Source organism: Saccopteryx leptura, chromosome 8 (genome assembly GCF_036850995.1).
Source record: "Saccopteryx leptura isolate mSacLep1 chromosome 8, mSacLep1_pri_phased_curated, whole genome shotgun sequence".
In the NCBI taxonomy this organism is placed as follows: domain Eukaryota; kingdom Metazoa; phylum Chordata; class Mammalia; order Chiroptera; family Emballonuridae; genus Saccopteryx; species Saccopteryx leptura.
In genome coordinates, this window is record NC_089510.1 from 86,340,522 (window position 1) to 86,360,287 (window position 19,766).

The 19,766-nt window shown below is 36.8% G+C and overlaps 1 protein-coding gene across 6 annotated transcripts; it reads right to left on the minus strand.

The window, feature by feature from the left end:
• Positions 1-1,262: 1,262 nt before the first annotated feature.
• Positions 1,263-18,421, minus strand: MYNN (myoneurin). 6 transcript variants are annotated; one of them, XM_066347383.1, is made up of 8 exons: positions 18,261-18,419; positions 16,681-16,977; positions 10,556-11,346; positions 9,668-9,827; positions 7,240-7,418; positions 6,260-6,343; positions 5,124-5,210; positions 1,263-2,846 (listed from the first exon to the last, which is right to left on the minus strand). In XM_066347383.1, the coding sequence occupies exons 1-8, from the start codon at positions 18,296-18,298 to the stop codon at positions 2,584-2,586; spliced, it is 1,899 nt and encodes a 632-aa protein (XP_066203480.1). In that variant the 5' UTR covers positions 18,299-18,419; the 3' UTR covers positions 1,263-2,583. The 6 variants fall into 6 exon arrangements, with proteins under 6 accessions (XP_066203480.1, XP_066203484.1, XP_066203483.1 ...); XM_066347387.1 differs by lacking the exon at positions 18,261-18,419 and adding an exon at positions 17,991-18,250; XM_066347386.1 differs by lacking the exon at positions 18,261-18,419 and adding an exon at positions 17,894-18,250.
• Between the last annotated feature and the right edge of the window lie 1,345 nt (positions 18,422-19,766).

A 19,766-nucleotide genomic window follows, 5' to 3' on the forward strand; every position in this document is an offset into this window, starting at 1 on the left:
CATTATTCCATAAACATGTTACTGATATGCATCCGTATTACAACTACTACTCTTGGATATTTTAAAAAATGAATACATGTATACTGTCTTTATATAAATACATTTCAACTAATTTGCACAATTTCTATAGAATTAAAACAAAGTGATAAACTTCTGTTGCAAGAGAACTGATGGAACCATTTCTTTTGAAAAAAATAAAATCATTTCCTAGTATTTGTCCATAAAATACTTCTATGAAATCAAACAAAAGCAGTACCACTTAAAAACAGCAAAAAATCATTTAAATATATATAATCTATGGTTTCTTCTTAAAAAGTTTAATCTCTAACAATACAGTAGGAAATACCTAATACAAATATAAAGCAAAATTTAGAAAATTCTCAGCTCTTCAGCATCCTGAACACCTCCAAAAAACTAGTAATACTTAAATAAAAATAAACCTTTCTCAGAATACTGCATTATAATAAACCTACTTGAAGATAAACCTAACATGATAATTATGAGTTTTAGAATATCAAATAGAACCACATCTATGCACATTATGACAGGATGGCATGAGAAGAATGACAAGACAGGACATTCAGTCTCGAATCTTTCTTTACCTGTCATCATTCTGTAAGAGCATCAAGCTATCCCAATTTAAAATAAAATTATTTAAGAAGCAGATAACATGATGAAAAAAAAGCACAGTAAATCAACCATACCCACTCCAAACTAGTAATACTAAAAATAATAAATTTGAAGGCTAATCTATGCAAAAGCAAAATGCTAATTATCATCATGTTAGAGGAAATTTGTGTACTGCCCTCACAGAACTTTGACATAACTGTAGTGTTTTTAGAAAGAAATTTTGTTCATTAGATGCTTAGATTAATGAAGATGTGAATTAAATATAACCTCTCCATTTCAGATTTCTTAAAGAGGCTGAGTCTTTTAATTTTCTTTAAAATCTTCATATTTCAACAAATTCCCTTTGAATTTAAACCAGAATATATTAGCTGGACACTTTTTAACTTTATAAATTGTATATACACATGCATGATAAGAGTTCTTAAATAATTAAATGTTTTATGGAAATGTAAGGCAGTATTTCAAACTCATTTCAATTAAGTCAATCCCACTGGTGGCAATTTGTGAAAATGCTGAGTGTGCTGTGAAATGGTGACAATTTCTACAGTTTACAAGAATTAAGCAATTTTATTATGTCCTCTAGTTGTTTCCTATGACCAGGACCCCAGAGAAAATACAATTAAAGAAATCAATACCAACAAAAACATATTAACTTTATTACAGGTGTAGTTTAAAACCAAAAACAAGCCACAACTAATGAATGGCAGAAATAAAGTATGTCACCACGATGATCAGCAGTATAGGAACTGACTTTGTGAAACTGGTAATTTAATGTCCAAGGAACAGACAGTAAAATAAATCAGTATGTGGAAAAAGCAGGAAGAGTGTTAGCAAATACCAGAATACTGAATTTTCTATGTTCATTAGGAAGGAAAAGGACTGCTATGAAGCTATAATCACCATCAAATGTGGGTTATTATAAAGTTTTAAGACTCAAAACTAACTGGACAAATATAAAATGTTTAATAAACTGGCTTTCTGATAATTCAAATGTTTACTTGTAATTGAAGTTAATTTCTTAAATCTGTGTAATATAATGTATCAAATTCAGAAGCCAAGTGATTTACAGTATGCATTGTTTATATTTAAAAAATTCTTTTTAGAATTTAATATTTTAAAAAGTGCTTAACAGGTATAAGAGAGGCTTATCAAAAATTTTAAAACCTCAGTTTATTTTTGTCATCTTCAGTAATCTAAAAATCTATTAAAACATAACCTGAATCAAATTTTGAAACTGTCTTTTAACAAGAAAAAAACCCTCAAATATCTAAATTCTTTTTAAAAATGTAATTTCAGGTAACTAAAATGAAAGGTACTGACCACTGTTTTCTCCAGAATACCGAGTTCTACAATGAATAAAAATTTATATAGTCTTCCAGCTTTTAAGAGGAATACTCTTTTTATTTCATTTGAAAAGTTACCTCCAATGGGATATATTAATAGAGAAATAGCACAATTCTTATTCAGTATCTAAATTTTCTTAGGCGGAAATATGCAATTTTATTTTTTCCCTCATTTTATATATCAGCCCATGGGGCTTAGTAACGGCAACACTCTTGGCTGATACCATCATAGCTTTTGCTTAAATTTTGAGGGGAAGAAAAAATTTAAATCCCACTGACAGATTCCACTTCAACAAAAGAAAGGCAATCCTTAAAGGCAAAAAATAAAATAAAATTAAGGCAGCTCTAAAAGAAAATGAAACTTAACCACCCAAAATAGTGCTACTATAGTATAATTCATTTCTTAAAAAGATGCATGTATAATCTAGACATAAAAGCCAAAAATAAAACAGGCATTGCAGTTATGATGCAGCATCAAGTGCCTTTACTTCAGTGAATGAATAATAATGGCCAAAACTCAAAATGATCATTTAAGATGAATATATGCACCTTACCAAAGATCTTTGTTTACTATCAGAGATGTTTTAGCAACCCCATATTCCTCACAAAGTCAGTATAATTGTTGTAAAAAAATCAACTGTGGTTCTGAATACCCATTCACAGTTGACCTCAACAATGTATCTGATGTGGGAGACTGATTATCTGTGACAGGCAGCAGCATGTGGTGGTCCTCAGTCTCAAGTGGAAGGGCTAGTGGTAAAGTCATATCAGAAGGCTTCACATCCAAAGTTTCTGATAAAGGACTTTTTTGTACAGAATCTTGTTCACTTAAGGGATGATCCTCCATACTAGAATCTAGAATTTTATCTGTCCCTGAAATGGAAGGGGAAAACATTGTATTATCTTTAAAAACAAAACCCTCACCACTCCCCAGACTTGCATTCCAACTACACTTTTATACAGGCTACTCCTCTTTGCTGAATTGCCTCTTATCTATGTAAATCCAACGTGGGCATCAAGACAGGTTTGAACACCAACTCCATGATAAAAATGAGCTTAATTGCCCTGGCCGGTTGGCTCAGCAGTAGAGCGTCGGTCTGGCGTGCGGGGGACCCGGGTTCGATCCCCAGCCAGGGCACATAGGAGAAGCGCCCATTTGCTTCTCCACCCCTCCCCCTCTCCTTCCTCTCTGTCTCTCTCTTCCCCTCCAGCAGCCAAGGCTCCATTGGAGCAAAGATGGCCCGGGCGCTGGGGATGGCTCCTTGGCCTCTGCCCCAGGCGCTAGAGTGGCTCTGGTCGTGGCAGAGCGACGCCCCGAAGGAGCAGAGCATCACCCCCTGGTGGGCAGAGCTTCGCCCCTGGTGGGCGTGCCGGGTGGATCCCGGTGGGGCGCATGCGGGAGTCTGTCTGACTGTCTCTCCCCGTTTCCAGCTTCAGAAAAATACAAAAAAAAAAAAAAAAAAAAAAAGAGCTTAATTGTTCTAGTACAGGGTGAGCTGTTTCTTATCTATTTTATCACTCATTTATCAATGTTTCATATATTGTCGTCACATCCCCTCTCGTTATTTAACACTCAATAGGTATGTCTTGAAACCTCCACCAACGTAGCTAATAGTGCTATACACATAATACATACTGTAATTGTTCACTGACCATATTAATGTTCATTCATACTAGTCTGTAAATTGAAGTTCAGAGATATGGCACTTCCATGTATTTTCAAAGGTGAGAAATTCTGCTCTTCTCAAGGGAAAACACTGACTGAAGATACATTTTTGCCTTCAAATTTTCCACTAGCTTTACCATGCTCCTGACAATCCAAAGTACTGACATGATGTCAATCGCACTGTCCTCATTAGACAGAACTTTGCTTTTATAAAGGTGTAAGCTGGTTCTTGCAGACTACTCGCCAGCTCATCCAGCCAAGAACATAGCCTGCACTTTCTTGTCCCAGGGACTCTCTTCACAATGCTACCTGGGACAAGCCCTTCCTTTCCCATTTCTATCCTCTGAACTCTTCTCCATCCTGCCAGAAATACTTACTCTCTTCTTCAGCACTTCTGTCTCTCTAGTGTAGCCTACATTTTGTCTTATAATCATATTTATTTAGATTTATGATCTCCCACACCAGATTTTAAATTCTTGAAAGATTAGACTACACCTTGTTCAACTTCAGATACCCTGGAGCTATGAGTATGTAGAAGTATTTATTAAATTTTTGTTGAATTAACGACTCAATGCAGTTTTCAGATGTTACTAACTAAATCCTTATGCTTATGTTTACTAACAGAGACTCAATATCATTTCTATACACTGAAGAAACCTGGTGTTTTATTTCTAATTATGACAGAAGAAAATGGTAAGCACAGTGTAACTTTTTCAATAACTCATTTTAAGCAATAGATTTAAAATGCTGTAGTCTGCCTGACCAGGCGGTGGCGCAGTGGATAGAGCATTGGACTGGGATGTGAAGGACCCATGTTCGAGACCCCGAGGTCATCAGCTTGAGCGCAGGCTCATCTGGTTTGAGCAAAGCTCATCAGCTTGGACCCAAGGTCGCTGGCTCGGGTAAGGGGTTACTCGGTCTGCTGAAGGCCCACAGTCAAGGCACATATGAGAAAGCAATCAATGAACAACTAAGGTGCTACAACGAAAAACTGATGATTGATGCTTCTCATCTCTCTGTTCCTGTCTGTCCCTGTCTATCCCTCTGTCTCTGTAAAAAAAAATAAAATAAAATAAAATGCTGTAGTCTAGCCTTTTATTTTTCTATATAATTACACGCTGGGGTTTCCCATTTCCTTATTTTCTTTTATAGATACATCTCTTGATTAGTGTTCATTATGACCCTTTCTTCATATAACTACAGTAAACTCTAGACAACCCAGACTCTAGTCTGGGGAATAGTGATATACAGTTTGCTTATATATTCCTTCATTTCTAAAACTGTCGGTAGAAAATATTATTTATTAGAAGGTCAATATGAAAAATTCAGAGTGAACTTATATGCAAATCATAAAGCTACCTTCTTCATGTGTTATGTAGTTTTTATTAAAAACTCTGTTTTGCACTGTTATAATGCACATCTCAGCATTTTAAGAGGTGGCACCAAAATAAGAGCACCAAATTTTATAAAACATAAACATTTACCAGAATGAACTTTTGCTTTGTGCTTCTTTAAATTTTTAATATCTGTGTAAGAATTTCCACATAATTCGCAGATAAATGGTCTTTCTCCTGAAAAACAAGTTAACAGTTTAAAACCTCAATATTTTAGAAGCTAAGACAAAAATATCAATGTTTATGAATACAAAAGCAAACATTACTACACTGTTTAAATTTAGTTTAAAATTACCATTTTAATCTCTTGATTCTAATACAATGAAATAAAAACTTCTATACATATAGGCACTCCTTTAAGTAAAGCATCACCATTTTAGGTAAAAGTGAGCGTTTCATTAATAAAAATTTTAACCAAAAAGAAACAAACAAAAAAAGTACTCTTTTATTTCTATCAAGACATTTACTGAGTGCAATTATATGCCAGACTATGACTAAGAGATGTAGTGGGGAGTGAGAAAAAGCATAGTTATCGTTTCTGTTCTCAGGTAGATTACAAATTAGAAAGTCCTTTAAAAAAACAAAACCTGACAATCAAATCCTACCAAATCATAATTATTTTCAAAGAAGAACTGTTGGATGCTTTATGATGCAAACTAAACAGCATGAGAATATATAAGTTGTCATAAATGTATTAAATGTCTCTTAGGTGCTCACACTATTCTAAACAGTACTTATGAGGGACAATTTTTTAAAAAGAAAAGCTCAGAACAGCACATATTCAAAGGGGTCTTGTTTAAATTTTTTTTTTATATTCAACACTTTTTTCATATAACTTACATATTACCTTTTACAATAAACATGTCAGTATTAAAATTTATTCCTAAAACTTGCATACTGAACAGTTTAATAAGAAAATCTAGTATCTTATTACTGATTCCTTTTCATTTCTTGGTATATCTGTGCAATTGAATCCCAATCATTTAAAAATCTATTGATTATCTGGCAATACCTCTTAGAAAATCTATACAATTCTCGACCAAATTTAACTCTCACTCCAAACTAAAAAAGCAAAATAAGCAAATGGAAAATTGATATTTATGCATTAAATTATTACTATAAAATATAACTAAATACCATATAGTCCATAATGGTTTAAAAGTCAAGGTATATATAAAAAGAAATTAGAGAGAACAAAAAGTAACACGTTCTCCCTAAACACAGACCTGTATGGGATCGAAAGTGTTTGTTGAGCTCTCCTGAGGAAATAAAACTTTTCCCACAAATACCACATATGTATGGTTTTTCACCTAGATGGAAAATAAAAGATAGCGAAGTGGTGTACTATACCAATATAATATTTATCAATTACAATAATCTAAAGTAAGCTGTTCTAAAATATTATTTAAATTAAAACCTCTTTATATTGTATTTTAGAGGTATTTTCAGTGTTATCCAACTGAAATGAATATTAGTACAGGTAATTATTTTATACTACTCATGTAACCTGATGCTTTTCATATATAAAACTATTTCTGCTAATGTCCTTTTAGTACACTAGAGTTGGACAAGAAATTAATTTTATATGATTAAAAACATATAAGTTCATCAATCCATACTTTAATTCTTGCATCTACTATATTATTAAAATCAATGAAATTAATTAGAAAAGATCTATTAAGTAATATACCCTATAAAAAAATGAAAATCTTTGAACAGAATTTGTTTCAAAACTGATACTTTGCATTTAAAGTATCTGTTTTAATTTGCAAATCTTAGAATGTGTGTGTAGGAAAAGTCCTAAGTAGTTATAAAATCAATGTTCTACCCAAACCTACCTCTACCCCTTAATTTCACTCTACAGTTTTATCCAAGGGAAATGAAACTTCAAGAGGCGAAGGAGTTTTTCTAAGGTAATAAAATATGTCTCAATTCAAGTTTATATATTGTCAAAATTATACGATTTTAATGTATATGTTACATGATAAAAAATTGCACCCATGGTGTATTATTCTAGAAAATACGATTTTATATCTAATATGTATCTAAAAATCATAAATGTAAAAAGCTTCAGAAAGCACAAACATAACAGATATATATATATATAAATACAAAGTCTGTAATCTACTCTCTGTAAAGCCTCAATTTTCCCTTTTCTTTCACTTACAACTTTATTTTGAGCAGTCTCTCCACATCAAATTCTTACCTGTATGTTTTCGAGAATGAGTGATAAGAGAACTAGAGACAGCAAATGCCTTCCCACATGTATCGCACACATAAGGCTTTTCTCCAGTATGTCTGCGAACATGATAGGTCAGAGTGCTGGCCTGGGCAAATCTCTGTCCACACCTATCACAGACATATGGCTTCTCTCCACTATGCTTCCTATTAGTAAATAAATACAAAGTTAAGTAAAACAATTTGGAAGTCAATTTATATAGCAAACATTTTTCATACAGTAGTTTATTTCATCTCATTTTAATAAACCAATTAAATATATTTAAAGCCAACAGTTTCAATGTTTTGGTTATCAAACATCAGTTCTGAAGACATTTGAAAAAGTATTGCCATCATTTTTATATGGTTGTCAAGCACACCTCTAAAAATGCAGGCAATTATTATTGCTTGTCTATTCATTTACTTTTTTTTATTAACTTATTGTGTTTACATAGATTCTAGTTTCCCACCCCCAAATACATCCTCCCCTCCTCTGTGTTCCCCAGTACATTCATTTACTTTTCAAAACTCTTTCCTTCAAACGTCCAGCACCTCTCTTCACCTATCTTCATTCTTAACTGATTACTCTGCTTCCTATTTCACTGAGAAAAATTTAAGCAATCAGAAATATCCACCATCACAACGCTCCACCTATAATCTATACTTGTATAAATATAATCTGCTTTCCTTCTTGTTGACTGAGTGTGACAGTTCATCTGAAGCCCACTACTCCCATTTGTATACTTAACAAACTGTCCTCCCAACCCCCTTGCCTACTCCCTATCACTCCTGGATTTTCCTCCATCCTACATCATCTATTTTCCCACCCCACTGGACTGTAGCATATGAAAATTCTGATGTCCCTCATATTAAAAAAGACCCTTGACTTCACTTGCTCCTCCATTTCTCTGCTCCAGCTTAGCAAAAAGTTGAGTTTCCAACTGTCCTATTTTTGTTTCTTCTCTACTAATCTCTCTCCACTATCCTCTATTAATACTGCTTTTGTCAAAAGCACTGCTGACCTCTCACTTTGCTAAATTCAAGTCAATTCTGTCTTCATCTACCTATCACCAGAATTTGACAAAGCTAATCACTCCTTGTGGAATCAGTTTCTTCCCTAGGGTTCTGGGGCAGCCCACTCTTCCGGTTTTCCTCCTGTATTTGCCCCTCCTTCCTAGTCACCTTTGCTGGTTCTTCCCCAGAACTCTTAGAATGTCTGATGACTTCAGACCTTTGATCCCTTTTCTATGCACATTCATCTCTTGGTGACTTCATCCAGTGTTATGACTTAAAATAACTAACTACATGTTGAAAACTCCCAAAGTTCTTTCTTCAGATCAAATCAGTCTCCTGAATTTTAGGCTTAGACAACCAACTTAGCTACCATTCAGATGTCTAATAGTTATCTAAAATTTAACATGTTTAGAATTCTACTCCGACAACTCCTGTACTCATGCCTAAATGGCTCTAACTACAATTTTGCCCCACATTTCAGTTAATGAATTCCATCCTTTCAAGTGGTCAGGCTCAAAATGTTAATATCATCTGATTCTACTTTTCTTCCTTTCTCTTGTTCTCTTCTCTCTTTCTTTCTTTCTTACCCCACATCCAATCTGCAGCAAGTTCTGTTTTCCTACATTTATAAATATATCCAGAATCTGACAACCATTTGTTTCCCACTGCTACCACTCTAGCCAAACCAGCATCACTTTCACCCAGATCTTCCTAAGTGCTAAATTTGCTTCCGTTCTTATAATTCTACAATCTATTCTGAATATAGCAGCCAGAGTGATCCTCTTAGGCAAGCAACATCACAACAGTTATTTCTCACTCTCAAGAATAAAAGCTTTATAATGGCCTATAAAACCTAGACACGCCTGACTGGGTGGTGGCGCAGTGGATAGAGCCTCGGACTGGGATGCAGAAGACCCAGGTTCGAGACCCCGAGCTTGTCAGCTTGAGTGAGGGCTCATCTGGTTTGAGCAAAAGCTCACCAGCTTGGATTCAAGGTCACTGGCTCGAGCAAGGGGTTACTCGGTCTGCTGAAGGCCCGCGGTCAAGGCACATATGAGAAGGCAATCAATGAACAATTAAGGTGTTGCACTGCGCAACGAAAAACTAATAATTGATGCTTCTCATCTCTCCGTTCCTGTCTGTCTGTCCCTGTCTATCCCTCTCTCTGACATTGTCTCTGTAAAAAAACAAAACAAAACAAAAATAACCGAGACGCCTTATTACCATTCTCAGCTTATTTCCCTCCAGCCATCATGGCTTACTTCCTTGACTTTGCTAAGAATATTGTACGGTAGAACCACAATTAAACTCTACTGTCCTGAACCCTAATATAGTAGTCTATTCACAAGACTATGGTGAAGGATAGACTCTAAGATCAAACAACTTTTTTTTTTGTTTTTTACCTTGCATGAATCTTGAGATTGCTAGAAGTTGCAAATTGTAAATTGCACACATCACATTTATAGGGTTTTTCCTCACCATGATGCATTCGACTATGGAAGACTAGCTGGCATTTCTGAGCAAATCCTTTATCACACAATTCACATTTGTACGGCTTCTCACCTAAAAGTAAATAAAATCTATATTTAGGAAAAAGTATTGTTTTAATTATTTAAGTCATAAAAGCTTTCAAGAGTCTATCAACAATACTAGTTTCAGTATTCAGAAAATGTTAATTGCTAGAAGTAAAAAGAATAGGAGCTCTCCTTCCAGATTGACTCCTGAAAATACCAGTAGAGTTAAAAGAAATTAGTGTTTCTTAATTCATAATAAAAAAAAGTGATCAGTGAGAGAAATATATAATGCATCTTCAAAAGTAAAAATCTAAGTATACCAATAAAGGTAAATGCAGAAGCTGAGAAAGGAATATTGCATAATGCTAAAAGATGTTCAGAGGTTGACAAAGTCTTAGAAGCAGGTGGTGAGATGTGTTGGCAAAATCTCAGAATTGGCCTGAGTTGTAATTCCTTTATTCTCTTTATCCATTTTAATATCTTTTTGTTAAATACCTAAATTTATGCTTATTTTAACTATGAGGGGAAATGGTATAAAGAGCTCAAGTATTACAGCTACGAGGGACAGTTATAATAAAACAAATAGCCATTAAACACTTGCTCACAATTACGAAGAAATTTTCAATAGTTTAGCATGCTAAATACTTTTATAAATACAAGTATCTATCAAATTTTGGCCACAAGTAGTTAATACTGTATATTAAAAGATTCACTATAAAAAGTATTATTTCAGTCACAGTATAAAAGGAGCTGTATCTCCCACAAAACCAGTCTTACCTGTATGAGTTCTTACATGTGTTTTCAGCTGATTACACTGGGTAAATGCCTTTCCACACAAGTGGCAAACATAAGGTTTGACTCCTTTATGTATCCTCATGTGCCTTCTCAAGCTGCTGGCTTCTGAAAACACTTTCCCACATGTGTTACACATAGGCTTGGCCTTGGAATACCTCTGATCCAGCTCTTCCCCAGAGCTCTCCAGTTCATAAGAGTTCTTGACACTATCTATATTAGACATAGAGTGTTCTTTGAGAGCACAGTTTGGCTGTGATTTTCCACGTTTCCGTTTCACTGTCACAGTTTGCACAATATCTTGTGCTGGAAAAGTATTTTCCACAACTGATGTCAACTCGAGTTCTGAATTATCATTTCTTTGTGCAACCTGTTCTATTACAGGTGTGGATAATTTATTTGCATCTAGGAATAATTCAACAGATGCATTCTCTAAAATGTCGCTAGGATATTGCACTGTTTTATTCTGCCCTGTTTTCTGGGAGTTGAAGGCCTTCTTCTTTTTAGTTTGAGATGTCTTCTTTGCTAAAGCCCCTTGTTTAGAATTTGCCTGAACTACAGCTGTAGACATTTCTGACTTCTCTCGATTGTTATAATCTCGTAGAGTAAGAAGACAAGTCTGTTGATTCAATTCAATATTTCCAGTAATACTAGATATCTCTGTAGAAGAGGGATTAGCAATAAAAGCAAAATCTTCCATCTTTATTTTACATTTAGTGACCACCTCTTCCACTTTGAGATAGTCAGCAGCCTGATGAATTTCTTTAACATTCCAACTGTAAGGAAACAAGGCTAAATGACAATATTCTGATCAAAGGAAAACTGTTTTTGAAACAGAGCTGCACATATATTTCAATGTCTTTTAAAGACCTAATGAAGCAGAATGCTACGAAAGGCACAAAGAGAACAAATCTATAAAATTCATTCATTCACTCAGAGTAATGTTTAGACAAAATCTCTAGCTTTACAGAACGAAAAGATAATGATTATTCAAAGCTATCTATGTATCACTACAGAAAAAAAAAAGCATTAAATTTTCTACCCGTTTAAAAAAACAAAAAAACACTTGGAACATAAAAGTAACTGTTGGCAACTTCCTGCCTCCTTCCATTCATCCCAAGACCTTTTCAGCTAGCAACTAACTTTTCTGGATAGACAATAGGGTCCTATTACCTTCCTCAGCTCTCTTCCTTCTAAAAGGGACTTTAATGGTGCTTTTCAAATTTTCTTTTGCATGTGAATCACCAAAGGAACTTATTAAATGTAGATTCAGATTCAGTAGGTCTGTGGTGGGGCCTGCGAGTCTGCATTTCTAACACACTCCTGGGGATGGCCAATGCTGCTGGTCCATCGATCACAATGGGAGGAACAGGTTTTAGAATGTGGTTCCTTTTGTAAGTCTTCTACTTTGTATGAATGTGTGATACCAACACAAGTTAGCTAGAGAGGTTGTCATACTAGGATTATATACAAAAGTTAAGTTACTCTGTTCAACATTCCAGTCCACATTTATTGAGCAACCACCGTGTGTGGTACTAACAGGGCTATTAAGAAATATCAGTTTCTTCCCTCCAAAAGTTTACAATGTAGTAAAAGGTTGTTAGATTATTCTAGTACTGGCTCTGAAATTATTAACTGAGTTAATTCAAGTTAAGTTAGTACCTTTGGGTACTTCAATTTTCTCAGCTGTAAAATCAGAACTGAGTTGGTATTAACACTAAAAATGTGAACCTTTTAATTATTTGAGGAGACAACAAACACACATCCCTACCCACCTTCCTCAAGTAACCTTTCTACTTGCCATTTTCCCCAAATATTATTTAAGTCTCCAGGAAAAAAAATAACTCTTTTCCCTATTCATTACATGTGTGAGCCAGAAAAGGGTTTTAATCATAGCCAATAATATAAATATAGCACTCTTAATACATCTTTCTTTTATTAAAAAAAAGTAAAATTTGAAATGCTGTAATACCTAGTGTCATGAAACTCTCAAATCACTAAAAGTATACGTACTACAGCATATACATATCTCTACCCATTTTCTCATAACCTAATTAAGCCTGCTTTGCTTCAGGTGCCACTGGTATGTTTTGGAAATTATTGCATTACAACAGCTTTTAAAAACTTGTCCTTTATTAGATACATAATCATTTTTCAGCTGATTATAAACTAGAGTTATAGGCTAGTTTGGAAACCTAGTAACCAGTTTAAGGAACATTTTACTCTCTGGGAAAATCCATTCTAAGTTCCTAAACATACTTACTATAAATACACTTTTGGAACATAATCTGTTTGCAAATTCAGACTTTCCCTTAAATAAGAAAACAACACTTAAGATATTCTTATGGCTCTTGGCTATAATTCCGGAATGTGTATAATCAGTAATCTTTATACTCAAGGTAATTCTTTATTTGCAAAGACACAACACAAATGCCCCAGATACAAATATAAGCTTATTCATCTTTTATAATGAACTGTTTTTTCCATATGTATAGCACTGTCATTCTCTAAAAACATGACGTTTCTTCTTAAGCATTTCTACTGATGTTACATAATCTATTATTAAGTTACAATAAATGAGAGACACCACTAAAATGAAAGCCAAATTTACTCTATTACTTTTTATACTGTGGTCTCATATTATAATTGTGCTTACTGCTCCATAAAATGAAACACCAAACAGATAACAACAAGGTCAGAAAGTCTTTGTGACCAATATGAAGTAGCACTAAGTCACACTAAAACATCAATACATACAAATTCATATAAATTATTTATCTCTTTCACAGGCAGCCTGTAATCTCAATTACCATTAAGAGAACCAATCAATATTTGTTCATGTCAACAACTGATGTGCTTTTGCTTAAAAGCATGAAGTTTCAGTGCTTGAAATTTTGCTTTCACTTTTTGAACAGTCATTGAAAGTCATTTAATTACATATTGCAGGTATCTGGCTAAATGCTTTTTATGAGTAGTTCATTCAATCCTCAGAACATGCCTATGAAATCTACTGTAATCCCCATTTTGCATACAAGTGAAGGATCAAAGGTCCAAAGCAATAACTTTTCTCCGTTATTCTGAGTTTCTTTTATCATTAAATTATACAGACTTTCTATTTTTGGTAAAGTCTTCTTTTACATTTGTGGCTGGGCTCAAACAATTGGCTCCCCGGAAAAGATATGTACCAAAAAAGATTGAGCAAAACATCTGGCTCTTCTTCACACTGGTTCTTTGCATGAGAGTGCAAAGTCAGATGCTCTTCAGTGTATTCAGATCAACTCAAGATTTTGTCAGCAAAGTTAAGTGAGAAAGAGAAAATGTTAAATTTGAAGAGCAATAAAAATTCACTGGTTTGTATGGTTATTTTATATTAAATATTCTAAATTTTAATCAGAGGCTCTTGTGGAGTCAATTATTTAGCAAATTTTACTAACTTATCATGAGATTAAAATGTGACACTGCTGTTCATTTATTAAACTTAAACAGAACTGATTTAAAGATTTCATTACACCAACATTTAAAAAATAATTCCCAAAGAGCATGAATGTTTCTTTTTCAAAAGTATTAAGGAACATCATGATTCTAGTTTTTTGAACAGGTTTATTTCCAGGCCCTGGCTGGGTACTAAGTTGGTTAGAACATTGTCCTGATATGCCAATGTTGTAGGTTCGACTGGGGGTATGGCACATACAAGAATCAACCAATGAATGCATAAGTAAGTAGAACAACAAACCAATGTTGCTCTCTCTTCTTCCTCCACACCCCTTTCCTCTCTTTCTAAGTGAACAACAAAAAATAAAGAGGTGTATTTCCATGATAAGCTGCGATATGAAAGGGAAGGAAAGATTTTGCTTAATGTGTGTATGTGCTTTTATCTATAGACATCATCTGGAAAAGAATGAAAGAATATTTTTCAAGATGTTAATGGTAATTATCAGTGAATGGCAGAATCAGTTGTTTCATTCTACCTTTTCTCCAAGAAATGTTAAATTAAAGAGGGAGAGGAGGGTAGAGAAGAGAAAATCAAGGAAAGCAATGTTCACTGGGAGATGGGCCTTCAAGTAAATCTTTAATCTTTATAGTAACACCAAGGCAGTTATTACCATCTAATTTTCACCAGTGGGAATACTGAGACCTAGAGAGACTGCATCTTGCTCAGGGACATAGGGACTTGCAGGCAAGATCTAATTCTAAAGCCGATAATCTATGTCACACTTTCAGAAGAGATAGAAGAAAGATGATCAAGGTGATTTGGATTCTCTTTCCTTTAATCTGCTCCACCTTTCCCCCCATAAACTAATAAATGTATTGGTATTAAGCTAATTATATAGATCATTATGTTCTGAAGTCACAGTGCCTACATTATCGAAGTCCTCAGTACTTACTTGTTAGTGCAGTGATAGCATTAAGCATATCAGAAAACTGTTTAGCACCTTCGACCTAACTCAAGCATCAGTATTGATAACTTTATAGAAATTATATTTCAATGAAGTTATTTTCCTGAAGCAATATCATGAAGAGGTCCTGCACATTGCTATTTGTAGTTGGAAATGGGAGTACTTCTAAACCAGGGGTAGTCAACCTTTTTATACCTACCGCCCACTTTTGTATCACTGTTAGTAGTAAAATTTTCTAACCGCCCACTGGTTCGACAGTCATGGTGATTTATAAAGTAGGGAAGTAACTTTACTTTTTAAAATTTATAAAGCAGAGTTATAGCAAGTTAAAGCATATAACAATAATTACTTACCAAGTACTTTATGTCAGATTTTTGCTGTTTGGCAGAATAAATCTTTATAAAATAACTTATTATAATTAAATCTATCTTTTTATTTATACTTTGGTTGCTCTGCTACCGCCCACCATGAAAGCTGGAACGCCCACTAGTGGGCGGTAGGGACCATGTTGACCACCACTGTGCTAGATGAACAGAGGTTCTCCCTTCTTTCTCCATCTATACTCCTTCGCCCCAAACACCTTAAGAGGTAGGGGATAGAAAGTGAGGGATAAGGAAGACCAGAGGAACATGAAAACCAAAAAGCAAGGTGAAACTAGAATTCACTTAGAATGCATTGTTTGATTCTCCAGTTTACATACTGAAACCATAGGCTTATTTCAGTAGTTAAGTCAAATGTGTCAGAAACAAGGTTTTACTCATATTAACATCTGTACTTTTTGTGCTTAAAAATATAGTCTGGCCTGACCAGGTGGCGCAGTGGATAGAGCGTCGGACTGGGATGCGGAAGGACCCAGGTTCGAGACCCTGAGGTCGCCAGCTTGAGAGCGGGCTCATCTGGCTTGAGCAAAGAGCTCACCAGCTTGGACCCAAGGTCGCTGGCTCCAGCAGGGGGTTACTCGGTCTGCTGAAGGCCCACGGTCAAGGCACATATGAGAAAGCAATCAATGAACAACTAAGAAGTCGCAACGCGCAATGAGAAACTGATGATTGATGCTTCTCATCTCTCTCCGTTCCTGTCTGTCTGTCCCTATCTCTGCCTCTGTAAAAAAAAAAAAAAAAAAAAAAAAATATATATATATATATATATATATATTCTGAACCCTAGCCTGTTGGCTCAGTGGTAGAGCATCGGCCTGGCATGCAGGAGTCCCGGGTTCAATTCCCAGGCAGGGCACACAGGAGAAGCGCCCATCTGCTTCTCCATCCCTCCCCCTCTCCTTCCTCTCTGTCTCTCTCTTCTTCTCCCGCAGCCGAGGCTCCATTGGAGCAAAGTTGGCCTGGGCGCTGAGGATGGCTCCATGGCCTCTGCCTCAGGTGCTGGAATGGCCCTGGTTGCAACAGAGCAACGCCCCAGATGGGCAGAGCATCGCCCCCTGGTGGGCGTGCCAGGTGGATCTTGGTCGGATGCATGCGGGAGTCTGTCTGACTGCTTCCCCGTTTCCAACTTCAGAAAAATACAAAAATACATATATATAGTCTGTTCATCAAAATCAATGATACTGACTTATTTCAAAAACAAACAAACAAAATAACAACATTGTGCACACCAATATCTGAAGACTCCAAGTTCAGGAACTGTAAAAAATACAAATCCACCTTAGCTCTTATGACTATTGATAAGCATTATAAAGGAAATAAAATGTGTACTTACCTGTCAAGGTTTAAGGTTCCTGTGTATATAAACTCCAACAGTTTCTTAAATCCATCTGCCTTCACCTGACTCTGATCAAGAAAGACATTGTTCTCAGAAGTGCTTCTGTAGATCGCACCAAAATACTCACTAAATGAGGCAAGCACATTCCTATGAGCTTTAAACTGGAATTCCCCAATCACTATGGTGCAGTCACAAAGAAAACCTGCTTCCCGTTGTTTGTTCAGTCTCTCTAAAAGGTGCTCACAGTGGTGCGAATACTGCATTTTGATACCAGAATGGAATTTTACCCTTGTTCTAAAAGACAAAAAGAAATAGTAAATTAGTAATCCTAAATTTTCATCAAACGTTTCACCCAAGCAGTTGGTAATGGAAGAAGAGACATAGAACAGGAATAAAGCCAGTTCCCATGTTATGCTGCCCCACCACCACAAGTTTTTTTATCAAACAGATCTGGTAAAAATGCTGAAGGGGCCTGACCTGTGATGGTTCAGTGGATAAAGCGACGACCTGGCATGCTGAAGTTGAGGGTTCGAAACAGGATTGCCCGTTCAAGCCCCATACGAAAAACAACTACTACGAGTTGATGCTTCCTGCTCCTCTTCCCCACCCTCTCTCTCTCCTCTAAAATCAATAAAAATCTTTTTTTTTTAATGCTTAAGGGATAAGTCCTTTCTACCTTTGTTTCATTTTAGCCAACTAACACAATCCTCTGGACACAGTAATAAGTAACAGTGAGTGAAAACACTTGCACAAGCTGAAGAAAAACAGCACCACAAAATTGCTCGCTTTCGCAACAACTGAACCTTCAGACTTTCAAGCTCAAGACATACGTTGGTTAAGGAGAAAGAGAACAATTCAGAAATGACTTCTGGGGATAAATGAGGAAAAGACAGGGTACAAGTTGTTTAAAACTGCTCTCAAATCACCGAAACCTGTTAGCATCCGAGTGCACACAGTTGCTTCCAAGCGCGAGGCGCGAGTCCTCGGGGTGCGACGCCAGACCCGGGCCGGAGCAGTCACAGGTTCCGTCCCTCCGCCGACTCCCTCAAGGTGGCAACTGGGTGACAACCGCCGCCGGTCTCTCCCCGCTCTGTCACCCCGTCCTTCGCCCGGCTCCCACTCCCCCAAATTACCACAGCAGAAGTTGCAGCCAAGGCCGACACTGGGCTGCCTCGCCCAAGATTCGCACTTTGACAAATCTCATCCCCACCTGAGTTGGAACTCCAAGATGCCTGCCCCGCAGGGACCCAGGGTCTGGAGAGAGCGGACAGTGAGCTGGGGCGGGGGCTGGTGACGAGAGAACTCACCTACAGCCACCCAACAGGGACCAAGCTCCCTTCACCCTCTCCCCGCCATCTTGGGAGAACGTCACCACGCCACGCTCCGCCTCGCCCTGCGTCCTCCCCGGCAGGGTCACGTCCGGGTCGGGCGTCCCCTGGCCACTCCGGCGGCTCTAGGACCGTGGAGGTCCAGTGCCGGCCTGGGCCGAACTGGCTGGCCCGCCAAGTACCCCTCACACACGCACACACGCCTAACGTGCCAGGGTTCCCCCAAGAGAGTGAGCGTCAAAAATAGACCTCAGGGCTCGCTCACAGCACCCGCCTGTTTCCCTCATTCTCAGCGTTCTGATCGGCCGACAGTTGGCGTCTCGTGATCCTCCTGCATTTAGACCGAGGCCTGGCAGAGATGCACCGTAGGCCTCTTTCCGTAAGCCACGCTGCGCACTGCATGCTGGGGCTTGTAGGTGCTTGTCTTCTCCCATCATCCTTCCCTTCCTCTGGAACAGCTGCTTTGTGTACTGGGCTCTCGGCCCTGGAGAACTCTTGAGCCGAGACGGATCATCCCTTTTCAATTTACATAACCGAAAGCTGTTGGGAACCCCTGGGTTTTGTTTTTGTTTGCATCAGCCAACTGAGCCCAGTTTCCAGGACACCCTTATCTAGAGACAAGTCTGATGCACGAAAACGGAGCAAAGCGGTAGGGCACACTGCGTATGTGCAACATTGGAGGAAGATGGGCGTTATACCGGAAAAGGTTCTGAATCTGGGCTGGAAATAATTTTAATATAGTTATTTACATCGAATTCAGGCTTTGTGTGGTGAAGGAAAGGGATGCCAGTTTGTATAACATACAAAAAGTGCAGAAACAATAAGATAGGTCATGTTACCGTAGATTATTCTCTAGAACCCACGGACATCATAAATCTCAGAAAACCAAAACTTACACATTTTTGTTAAAAGTTGTGTCAGGACCATAGGAAATTTACTCGCAGCTTTATTTTAAAGGACATTTTCAACTAGAATTTAATTGTGTCTTCTCTCCTAGTATTTTTTCCAACCAGGTTCTGTTGGCTGTTTTTATAAGTTAGTTCTGTCTACTCAGAATCATATTTGTGCATAAAACCACAACTGTTATGTTTATAAGCAAAATAATTGAGGCTGATTTTCTTGTTTTTGTTACTGAACTCAAGAGGTTCACCACCTGGGGTGCTGCATTAAAAAAGGAGAGGTGGTTATTGCAAGGTAGTTTTATTTATTTGCAGCAAGAAAAAGATGGGGTTCGTAGCAAAGCTCTGTTTCCCATAACGGAGGCTTAGCCCTTGCTTATATTCACTATTTGGTCAAGTGCACATTTCTTTGCAATTGGCTACACTTAACTAGTTAAGTTCCTGCCAAGCTCATCCTATTTACACCTGGTATGTAAAATATTGTTATATTTTAAAATTTAGCAAGAGTAACTAACATTTAGTGAGTGATCCAAACCTGGAGACCCTTGTCCCATCTAACCTAACAATTTTATCTTTCGGAGTATACTTTTCTTTCTGATTACTTTTATTTTTGTCAGAACCCTTTTTGATGATTTATTAATTCAGGAATTGTTATGAGTCTCTCCTAGGTGCCAAGCATGACACAAAGTACATAGAATAAGAATAAAGCACGGTCTCTGACGTTTAGAAAAAAATCTAATCTTCAAGAAAAGTAATAGAAAACCAAATGACTTACAGTACAAAGTATGCTCTGGAGGCAACAGGGCTGTTTTCACTTGGCTCTCCTCTTCTAGGCTGTACAGTACATTATTTTTCT

Bases quoted from the DNA above. Each gene is read 5' to 3' on its own strand.
- MYNN (XM_066347383.1), bottom strand. From the start codon at position 18,298: ATGAGGGAAACAGGCGGGTGCTGTGAGCGAGCCCTGAG. The intron at 11,347-16,680 runs GTAAGTACACAT...GTTTCCTTACAG, and splicing joins GGAACCTTAAACCTTGACAG to TTGGAATGTTAAAGAAATTC. The intron at 9,828-10,555 runs GTAAGACTGGTT...ATTTACTTTTAG, and splicing joins ACATGTAAGAACTCATACAG to GTGAGAAGCCGTACAAATGT.